Raw genomic sequence first — 11956 nt, 5'->3', positions numbered from 1 at the left:
TAGCCTTTCCTCAGTATATACCTCCTTTATGCTTAATGCTTCTAAGTGTACATTTCTTCTGCCTCAATATCCAAAACTGAATTCAATACTGGAACTTCAGCCTCTGCTTTGTGAAGACTTGGTATCTCTTCTGCAAACAACATTTCACTAATTAACACATATTTATTAATATTTTGCAGCAAACAATTACTACTGTGATTTAAATTATTTCAATACACATTACAGACATTGACTACAGTATTATTTTCCATTCTACACAGAACATTACAGTACAGGCCTTTCGTCCCATGACGCTGGGCCGACCCACATATATCTACAAGAAAAAACTAAACACTCCCTATTACATAACCCTCTATTTTTCTTTCATCCATGTACCTGTCTAAATTCTCTTAAACGCCCCTATGGTTCCAGCATCCATTACAACCCCTGGAAATGTATTCCAGGACCTACAACTCTGTTAAAAAAAACTTGACCCTGATGTCTCCCAAACCATGCCTCAGGCAGCACGGTTAGCAGAGAGGTTAGTGCAATGCTGTTACAGTGCCAGCGATTCAGACCAGGGTTTGAATCCCGCACTGTCTGTAAGGAGTTTGTATGATCCCCCCATGTCTACATGGGTTTCCTCCGGATGCTCCGGTTTCCTCCCACCAGTAAAGGAAGGAAGTAAAACACAAAAGTCTGCAGACACCGTGGCTGAGTAAAAACACAAAGCCAGAGAAACTCAGCAGGTCAAACAGTGTACTTTATGTAGCAAAGATAAAGATATATAACCAACATTTCAGGCTTGAGCCCTTCATCAAGTTGTGACCTCTGGTAACACTCTTCTGCACCCTTTCCATAGCATCCACAGCTTTTCTGTAATGAGGTGACCGGAAATGAACACAATATTCTAAGCATGGCCTCACCAGAGATTTGAGCTGCAACATTATCTCATGCCTACTTTACTGTCCTATCAACCTGCCTGGTGATCTTAAAAGATCTATGGATTTGGACTCCATGGGCCCACTGTTGTTTCACATTGTATCTAAATCTGACAATCAACCTCTATTTATCCCACATTTACATTTCAACTTAAATTTCATTCAGCTTGTTTCAGCATCTTTTCACTTTAGCAATAGCAATCTAAAAATCAATTCAAAAATCAAATTTTGGGGCATAGAATATGAAGAATCCCAGTTCTGGCCTCATTGGACATTCATCATCATTAACCGTAATGTAGAGTTAAATTCAAGTGACAGGATCAGCCTCACTTCCAATCACTTTATTTCTGCTTTCTGAAGATTAAAATTTCTACAACTTTTATTTTAAAGTGAGATCTTACATTCAACCCCATTCCTGATGTTGCTCAAACTTGCAAATGTTCTGCTGCACCATCTTTACTGTGGCACAGAAGGCTATTTAGTCCATCAAATAAATCCATGCCAGCTACCAGAAAGCAATCACACCAGTGTCAATGTCTAGCAGTCTTGAAACTTGATTGCTTTCACATGCCCATCCACTTTCCTTTGATTCTTTTCGAACTTACTAACATAAAGGGCCAATTTACAGTCAATATTTAACAGATCAACACACCTTTGGGATGCAAGATAAAAATGAAAATTAGAATTAAGTGATGAACCTGCAACATTAAATGGTGCATAACCAAGCTTCATACTATCTCTATCCCATGTAATGAAGCAAAATAGCAAATATAATCTTCATCATTTAAGGATCTTAATCTATCACTCAAGTTGTTTATAAAATTTAAATTGTGAAGCCTGTTGAAGAGAATCGAGTTTTCTTGAATACCTTGCTGGTAAGTGTGCTCATTCAGAACAAACAGATCTGATCACAGGAGGCTCTAGAAACATACTGTAAATATAGGCATTTTTACTCCTAACGAGACAGGAAATTGGGATCAAATTTACCTGGTTCCTTTGTCTTTACAATAACTTGAGGTGCTATCAAAGACAGATCAGTTCCTTCTGAGGTAGTCACTGCGGGCAAAAATAAATTATAAACCCATTAGAAACTTTGAAGCCTTTAAGATTAATTACTGCTTCAATCTAGTGCAAAGCTATTAAAGATTGCTTATAAAGGGATAATTGTTTTGGTTAAGTATTTTAAGAAAAAACTTTGAGCCAAGCATTTGTTTCAAATCTAACCTGGGGTGGTTGTCGCATATTGCCGACAAGTAAAACAGTCATAGCCATTATCTGCTGCAGTCTCAACTTCGTCTTCAGTGTTCAGGTTCTGGCAAATTGCGTGAATCCACCTGAGAACATAAATAACATTTAATACAAAAAAAAAATCACAATACACACAAAGGCCATTCAACCTCAGAGGAATAGTTAGTGCTTCAGAGACTCGGATTGAATCCTAATGTCTGATTTTGTCTATGTGGAGCTTGCATATTCTCCTGTGACAGTATATAGGTTTCCACCAGGTACCTGCTAATGCTTCCCAAATCCCAAAGGTTTGCTGGTATGTTCAATGGCTATTTAAATGATTTTTTGAAGCACAGGTAGGTAGCAAAAGGATTCAAAGAAGATTTTCTGGTCCTCTTGGGGATAAATGATGGGGGGGTGCAGGGAAAGAGTGTAATGAGGATGTTAGAATAAAAAGATGGGATCAATGTAGCATTAGTATGAATGGGAGGGAGATGTTGGCATGAACTCAACTGGCAGAGGACCTGTGTCTGTGCTGTTTGAGGTGAGAGTGAATAAGAACAGGGAGAGGATTGCTCTACTGATTCCAGTAAGGCTTAGGTGTTTTCCTTCGGTACTAAGTTACATGGTTCAAGCCCAAAGAGGCTGCTGAGAAAAGAAATAAACACTAATCCCTTCACTGTCAGGAAAAAAATACAGCTAGTGGTATTCATGGTCACTTCTCCCTCTCACTCCCAAGCACAAACGAATCCTTGAATAATGTTCACTGACTTTATTTTCATCCTCACCCTGTCTTAAGAAACAGTTTCCTTTTGGAGCAATATCAGGTGGCTGGTATGGAAAGTAGGATAAGTTGCAAGAACTGATAACAAAAAGAATTGGTAATAAAGGAGGAAGGAAAGATATGGTGAAAATTGTGTGAATAGCGAAGAACATTTTTTTAAAATCAAAATTTATTCAATCATGGCATTTCTCCCCCAACGAAGTTATGGTCGATTTCTAAATGAACTATATTAATAAATCTGGAATCAGGTGAGGCCTGATCTAGGACAAAAGATCATCTTCCATAAAGGATATTAGCAAGCCAGTAATTTTTAATAATGATCTGAAATTTTTATTTTACTGTAACTGACCATTGAAATAAAAATAAAAAAATATTTGAATTTAAATTCGCCAGCTGCTATGGTAGGATTGAATTCAAATCTACAGATCAGTAATTCACTTAACAGTCCAGTAACCAAACCAATTTTTAAATGGCATGGTTGGAGGTTGAGGAGACTGAATTTAAGGAAGGAAAGATGTGCACATTTTGAGAGGTGGGGTTGCAGTAGGACCAAAATTAATATCTGCAGAAGGTCAAAGACTTGTTGCAGCTCATCTCTAATCTTGGCCAGAAAAAAAGTGTGCAACTTAATTGGGACATCATATTGGTGACAGAATGCAAATTATGATGGAATGTAAATACAAATCCTCAAAGCTTTAGAAAAACAAAGAGTAAACAAAGTCATTTGAAGCAAGCTATCTGAGTGAAATCTTCCAGGGTTTTATTTACCTCCACAACTAATCTTGTCCCTTCCACATTCACACATCAATTTTTTTTCTCCTTGTATGATATAAAGTTACTTTCATACCAGAGCAGAAACTGTAAACCCATAAAACCAACTGTTTTTACAGATCATTTATTGGTAATTACGGTCATAGTTCAAGTATTATCCATTTGGCAATGTTACCAGATTCCACATAAAAATTAAGTTGAGGATTAAAAGAGTTGCACTCAACTTCTATTAATCATTGAACCTGTTCAAAAATGTTATTACTTCCTTATATCCTACTCTTCAATCATATTGGATCACCCAGTTACATAGGAGCGCAAGGATGAATTACAAGCTGGGTCACCTCATTGCCTTAATAAAAGGTTGTCATTTCTTATTAACCAAATCTTACAATTATTACAATGTAGGAGGTTGCCATCTGAGCCATTTGCAACCAGGTAGAGCAATCCCATTGTCCCACATCTCAGCCGTTTCCTTATAGCACTGGAAATTCAATTCACCCTTCCAGATCATAGTTTTTCTCATTTTCCCCTTGTACTTTCTTCCCAGAATTTTATACACCCCTTTATGGTTGAACCGTTGAATAAAGGGATCAGCTTTCCTAAATTTATTTTGTCTGCCATCCTCCAATCCAAAAAAAGTAACATTTACTTTTTCTGCTTTTCTTTTTACACAATTTTCTATCCACTTTGTTAGTGTTCAATGGTTCTGAACTTTGTTACCCAGTCCATGACATCAACCACATTTCTATTGACAACCTTCTCTATAACCTCAGCAGAAAACAAGTAAGCCATAATATTTTTCAATTGATTTTTGGGAATCTGTTCATTAGAACTGTACAACATAAGAACAAGCCCTTCAGCTCATGTGCCTGTGTTGAACATGATATTCAAATTAAACTAAAACTTTGTTCCTGCACTTAATGGATATCACCCCATCTCCTTCATATTCATGTGTGTATCTAGACACCTCTTAAATACTATTATTGTATCTGCTTCCGCTATGACTCCAGGCACATACCACTCTATATCTAATATTTTCTCTGCTCAAATGATCTTCCTTTAACTTCTGACACCTCACTAGAAAGGCATATTCTCTCCTATGTCACACTTTCACCCATGGGATAAAATTCTAAATCTTTATCTCATGAGCTTATAAACCTATCATGTCTCCCCTCCGCCTCCTACACTTCAGAGAAGAAGAAAATAAGTTTGTCCTATCTCATTCTCTAAACCAGGCAATGTCCTGGTAAAGTAAAACACGAAAATCTGAAGACACTGTGCTGAAGTAAAAACACACAAAGCTGGAAAAACTCAGCAGGTCAAGCAATGAAACCTTCAAGGTCTGGAAAAATGTCGGAAGCCGTCAAAACAAAAGAGTGGGGGGGGAGGAGTGGTCACAAGGCAGGAGGTGATAGGTGGAGAAGGAAGGGAGGGAGGGGACAGCAGAGATCAAGGGGAGGAGGAATGGCTAGGTGAAGGGAGGGAGAACTGGGAGGGGGAAGGGGAGAGAAGGTTAGCAGAAACCAGAAAAGCCTTTGTTATTGCCATCTAGCTGGAGAGTACCCAGGGAAAATAAGTTATTCTTCCAATTTGCAGGTGATCTTTATTACCCATCTCATTCCCAATTGCTTGAAACAGAACGGGTGGCAGAGCCATTTCAGAGGAACTCATCGGTTTTCAAAAACTTCAACTGCAATGCTATGGGTCCTGACTCAGATACAGAACACACATCCTCCCCTGATGAACATGAGTGAAGCAGAAAGTTTTTGCCTCCATGTGGGAATTTCATTGCTGCTATTATTAAGGTGAGCTGTCCTTTATTTTTATATTTCAAATTATTAACTGAATTTAAAGTATATATTTGGATTTGAATTTTGATAGTCTGAGTTACAAGACCCATAAATTAACCATTGCTCCATTACTGTATTAAGTTTGTACTAATTAATTATCAGTATCAACTTTTTTTAAAAACTCAAACCACTCCTGAGGCCATAAATTATTTCACCAAGATGAAATGAGCTGCCTATGGTTGCTTGGCATTTAATACACGAAAGGCACCCTCTCCAAACATGTCTATTTATGAACAAGAGATTTAAACTGGAAAATTATGGCAATCTCTACAACCACCACCACCCCACCTTCCCAACCCGTTTTAAATGTCTACATCCTAATCTAGTGATTTAAGAATCTTCAGAAACAAATAAAATACATTTTGCTGTCACCTTAAATGTGTGGTAAATAAAATTGAGAAAATATCAGCAAAAGGCAAATGCCACTCTATTGACATTAGTGGTTTTCAAAACTCAATGCAATGGTGAACCTGCATAGTGGAGTTTAAATGCTTTTTGTTGCATCCTCAGGACATCAATTAAGCCAATGAGCAATTGTGCACCAGCTGTAGTCTAAAACCGGCAACCTCAGAACAAAAAAATTATAATGGTGGACCTTTCAATTAAACTGATGACCTCAATTAAAGAAATAATGGACACCTGCTTCCAGTGCAGTGAAGTGGAAAGACACACAAAACCAGACCATAAACCTGCAGGTTAATCAGCCATTATCTTAAATCCAATGTAATTTAGTATCAATCATTTAGTCACAACTCCTGTTTCATGAATCTCCAGTCTAAAAATACAAAATGCTGGAAGTATTCAGCAAGTTAGGCAGCTTATGTGAAGAAAGAAAATGTTAGGCTGTTAGCCTTTCGCTAGGCCTGGGAAATGTTGGAGGACAAACTTTAAGTTGCAAAGAGATAGGGAGAGGGAGGGGGGGGGGGGAAGGGAGAGGGAAGGGGGGGGGGAAAACCAATAATGCGTATTGTCAGTTTGCAGAGCATAGTAAAGGCTTGTTAATTGTTTGATGATCTGCAGAAATATCAATAAAGAATGGTGACAAAGGAAGAATAATCCTCCTCTCCCCCCTCCCTCCCCCCTCTCCCCTCTCCTCTCCCTCCCCCTTCCCTCCCCCTCTCCCCCTCCCCCCTCCTCCCTCCCCCTCCCTCCCCCTCCCCCCCTCCCCCTCCCCTCCCTCTCCCCCCTCACCCCCCTCCCTCTCCCCCCCTTCCCCCTCTCCCCCTCCCCCCCCTCTCCCCCCTCCCCTCTCCCCCCTCTCCCCCCCCCTCTCCCCCTCCCCCTCTCCCCCTCTCCCCCTCTCCCCCCTCCCCTCTCCCCCTCCCTCCCCCTCCCCCCCTCCCTCTCCCCCTCCCCCTCCCCCCCTTCCCCCTCTCCCCCTCCCCCCCTCCCCCTCCCTCCCCCCTCCCTTCCCCCCTCCCTCTCCCTATCTCTTTTGCAACTTAAAGTTTGTCCTCCAACATTTCCCAGGCCTAGCGAAAGGCTAACAGCCTAACATTTTCTTTCTTCACATAAGCTGCCTAACTTGCATGAGCTGAAATATTAAAATCACCTAATGTTTCACCTAATGTTTTAAATACCCAGATCAGGTCGCATTTGTGGAGGTGGAAAACTGAGTTGAGGTTGATGACATTTCATTTTTTTGTGGCTAATTATCAGACAAACTGAAAAGGTGGTTATCTGAAATAGTTGAATTCAATGTTGAATCCTGAGGATCGTAACATGCCCAGTTGAAAGATCAGATGGCATTCTCGTAACTTAAAATGGATAACAGTGGGAAAAGTACAAGCAGTCATGGAGTGAGAATTAGATGGTGAATTAAAGTGACAGGCAATGGGAACCTAAGGGCCACCTGTTTAGACCAAACAGATGTGTTCCACAAATGCTCATCCATAATGCATCTGAGTTCTCCAATAAAGAGGACATCATATCGTATCCTAAACTGAAAGTAGTAAAAATGAATTGGTGCTTCTCACAAAAAATGTTTAGATGTATGGATGGTTGTATGAATCGCAAAAGATTGGTTTGCAGGTGCAGCAGGCTATCAAGATGGCAAATGGAATGATGGCCTTCATTGCTCGCAGGATTAAATCTAAGAGCAGGGAGGTTATGCTGCAACTGTACAGGGTTCTGGTGAGACTGCAGTTGTCTGGGAATATACTCTGTTAGCTCAGTGGTTAGAACACTGGTCTTATAAACAAGGGGTTGCGAGTCTGTTCCTTGCTGGGGCCTCATTTCTGTGAGGGTGGCTTGACAAAGTGACGACTCTCTGTCTTCCTTATGGTAGACAAAGTTCAAGAATTTCATGTATGTTACATTCTCAATGTAGAATTACGTGATAATAATGTAACCTTTACCTTTTTACCTGCTATAATTTAGAAGAATGAGAGGGGATCACATAAAAACATATACAATTTATAAAAAGCATAGATAAGATCAAGGTAGGTAAGTTGTTTACATTGGTAGGAGAGACCAGAACTAGGGGACATAGCCTCACGATTTGGGGTAGTAAATTTAGGACAGCAATGAGGAACTGCTTTTCCCAGAGGGTGGTGAACCTATGGAATTTGCTGTCCATTGAAGCAGCTGAGGTACCCTCAGTAAAAATACATTTAAGAAAAGGTTGGATAGATTTTTACATGGTAGGGGAATTAAGGGATATGGGGAAAGGCAAGTAGGTGGAGATGAGCCGATCATCAGATCGGCCATGATCACTCTGAATAGTGGAGCAGGCTTGATGGCCTACTTTAGCTCCTTTTCCTTATGTTCTTATTTTGTCAAGAGAAAGCTAAAAGGGTGTTATAGTTCCTGCATTTACATGTGAAGGTGGAGAGTTAGCAGGAATTTCAGAGGGAATGGGTTCCTTTGGAATATTGACAGGATGAGGAACATGTGCTTCTTGTGGAAGGAAGTGAAAAATCCTAAGGATGGTCTAATGAATGGATTGAATTGAGTTGGTTTATTGTCATGTCTACCAAGTTACAATGAAGATTCATGCATGCTATCCAGGCTTAAGTATAGCAGGTAATATAATAATAAAACAAAAGTGAAGTGTGTAGTGTTCGTGCCAAAAGCTGTAAGTGCACAAAGTAAACAGAGAAGGTATAGTTAAACAGTGCAGGGCATCATCTTTCACTAATGAGAGGACTAATTCTTGAATCTGACAACAGCTGGAAAGAAACTGTCCTTGAATCTCGAGGGGCACCTTTTCAAGCTGATGCATTTTCGGCCCAATAGAATGAGGAGAAAAGAGTGTGACCATGGTGGATAGTGGAGGCTGAAAGGATGGATGATGATGAGCAGAGCTTTAATTCATGATCTAGATGAGAGGAGAATGTGGTGAGAGCAGAAATGCAGGAAATAGATTTGGTTAACAGCTCAGTTAATCTTAATGGCAGAGAATAACTTCTCTGGGTGATACAAAGGAACCAGAAGAATGAAATTAAATACTTATAGGAAGCAGGGCGGGGTGGTTTAGTCAAGTTAGTTATGAATGTGCACAGGCTTGTAATGGTACCAATTGTGACACTATGTATGCCCCACCAATCCACCTAGATGGAAGCAGAGAAGTAAAAATAAGTTGATAGCAGTGGTGAAACGAGAGAGGTAACAGGAAGCAGCACCTCTATAGGTCAGAGAAAGAGGCAAGGTAAAGGACCTGAAAGAATTGTTCCACAAACTCTACCCTAACATGTTCAACTTTTCCTCACAGGCATTTATTTTTTCAAGCTAAATCCCTCTGTACCTTTGTCATCTAATTTCTCCATTTCTATAATAATCTGCTTTTCTATTCCTCTCACCAAAATGGATAACCTAATCATTCAACCTACATCCATCTTGTTGCAGAGTCCATATATCTTCTTCACACGACTCCCACCCATTTTCATATTAGCAAATGACAGAAAGATCAATATCCCTTTACAACTCATGATACTATTTGGCTTATCAAACTGCAGAGCAATCCCACAAGTCTCACTGCTCCACTCATTTCTTTCTTATAGCAAAACACACTACATTCCTACAAGACAAAGCACCATGGAGAGGGGGAGGGAGAAGTAAAAAAGGGGGCAGAATGGGCATGAGGTCACATGCTGAATGTGCAAATTCCACATTGAAAGCACTGAACTGTGAGACTGTACTGTATACACAACTTCATATGTGGCCTCACCAGTGATGTAAAACTTCACCGCAAGTTTTAAAATTTAATATTCAACTTTCCGTAACTGTGAATCATGCTCTAAGATAGTGATCCCCTAAGTGGGCGCTGCCAACCCCTTGGAAGTGGTGCAAAGATCCAAGTGAGCAGTGAGGAGAAAGGAGGCAGTCAGGCAGGTGGTGAAGAAAAAAGGGGTGCTGTTTGTTTCTTGATGACATGCTTTGGACATACCACATTAATGTCTGCAAGGGCTAAGGCTCTTGGTTTGTAAGTATTTAAAATTATCTTCACATTTAAATGACATATAAATACACTGACCCCCCCCCCCACCCCCTATTTTTGGCCCCAACTTCTGCCCATCGAGCTCCCGACAACCCAATCACAGATGCTTGTCCTGGGCGCCCGCCCATCAAGCTCCTGATGGCATGATTTTGGTTCCCCATCCCGGCTGGCCACACAGAGCTCCTGATAGCCAATCCTCACCCCAAAGGCCCATCCATCCAGCACCCAACTGCTGATCCTTGCCCTGAATGACTGCTCATCGAGCTCCTGTTGGCTGATCCTTGTCCCTGCCCATCGAGCTCCCAATGGCCTGATTGCAGTTCTTCACCCTGGCTACCTGCCCATTGAGCTCCCAATGGCTGATCCTCGCCCTGGCCACCCACCCATCAAGCTCCCGACAGCTCGATCGTGGATCCTCGCCCTGGCAGTTCCCAACGGCTGATCCTCACCTCAATCACCTAGTACCCGATGGCTGATCCTCGCCCCGGCCGCCCATCCATCATGCTCCCAATGGCCCTATTACGGATCCTCTTCCTGGCAACCTGCCCATCGAGCTCCCGGCACCAAAAGACAACGTAGTTATACTTGAGATGTAAATTTACCCTTTGTCTGCTAAATAATTTAATTTATGAAAAGTTTTATTTGTGAAATACATAAGCTTGTTAGCATTAATTAGTTGCTGTTTGACATTTGTGGTGGACCAAGAGGTATGTGTTCATTGTATGTGTTTGGGGTGGGGGGGGGTGGGGGTGGGGGGGGGGAGAGAAACACACTAGGGATATGGCCTGGGAGCTCAAAAAAGTTTGGGAAACACTGATCTGAGAAGCAGGGATTCCCTGCATCTTCTCACCATTTAGATAATGTACTTTTTAATTTTTGCTGCCAAAAAAAGACATTTCTCCAAAGAGGTTTGTTGCCCAAAAGTTTAACCTACCAATATCCTTTTGGAGGGATCCTTATACACAATTTATTCCTTTACATAAAGTAATTTATACAATTTATTTAAGATAAACAAGCCTGCTTCATTGGCTTTTACTCTCCACAATAGTCTTAGATGTGGCACCTAATCAAAAATCATCTGGAAATCTAAGTATTTATCGTTTTTTCCAGAGTATACATTATTCCTTCAAAGAACTCAAACATTTCCCTTTCGCAAAACCATTCTGAATTTGCCTGATTACCGTGACACTTTTTTCTAACTGCCCTGTTACCAATAATTTCTTTAATAATAGCTTCTCACATTTCGTTTACAGCAGCTGTTATGCTAACTGGCCTGTAGTTTCCTGCTTTCTTTCTCCATTCATGACCGTTTATATTTCTAGCATTTTCTCTTTATATCAGATGATATATTGGATTTAATTCTTTTCCTTTCAAACCATGTAGGTTGCACAACTGATACAAAATAATAAGATTACTACACATTTTTACAATCTTTGATCATTCTGATTTAATATTTTTAGTTTGTGAACTTTGTAATTAGTTATATGCAGCCAGTTTACAGCAGATAATTGAATGTACCCACCTATCACACTGTCGGCACTGTATAATAAGTTCTTCCTCCTTGTAGTTCTTATTGCAGACTGGACATACAGTCAAGCTGGCACAAGGCGCACATTGTGTATAATTGTTCTGCCATTCACACTTAAAACCAGGTGAGGTTGCTCCACATTGTATACATGCAACACACCTATGAAACAAAAAGAAAACCATCAGAAAAAGTGGTTTGCACTCAAGTGGCCATACTTGTATGTCCTTAAGATTTGAACAATACCAAAAAGAATACATCTCGCAAACAATGCAACAAACATATTTGTAGTACTACTTCAAAAAGTCAAATTTCTAAGAATTTGTATTACAGAATATGAAGTAATAGAAGCAGCGGTAAACTATTTAACCCTTGGTGCCTGATCCACATTCAGTTTAATCTTCACTGATCTTGTACATCAGCATTATTTTCTTTTTTTAT

General features: G+C 40.3%; 1 protein-coding gene across 20 annotated transcripts in view; it reads right to left on the bottom strand.

Annotated features, from left to right (window-relative positions):
* kmt2ca (lysine (K)-specific methyltransferase 2Ca) overlaps nucleotides 1-11956 on the bottom strand; it is a 495715-nt gene that overhangs the window by 142136 nt on the left and 341623 nt on the right. For all 20 annotated transcript variants that reach the window (XM_069914823.1, XM_069914812.1, XM_069914813.1 and 17 more), the window contains 3 exons: nucleotides 11513-11677; nucleotides 2145-2254; nucleotides 1908-1976 (listed from right to left, as the gene is read on the bottom strand). In XM_069914823.1, the coding sequence (XP_069770924.1) occupies nucleotides 1908-1976; nucleotides 2145-2254; nucleotides 11513-11677 (344 nt within the window). The remainder of the gene's footprint in view (nucleotides 1-1907; nucleotides 1977-2144; nucleotides 2255-11512; nucleotides 11678-11956) is intronic.

The sequence above is a fragment of the Narcine bancroftii genome, chromosome 1 (genome assembly GCF_036971445.1).
Source record: "Narcine bancroftii isolate sNarBan1 chromosome 1, sNarBan1.hap1, whole genome shotgun sequence".
NCBI lineage: Eukaryota > Metazoa > Chordata > Chondrichthyes > Torpediniformes > Narcinidae > Narcine > Narcine bancroftii.
This window is presented reverse-complemented; position numbering and strand designations above follow the sequence as displayed.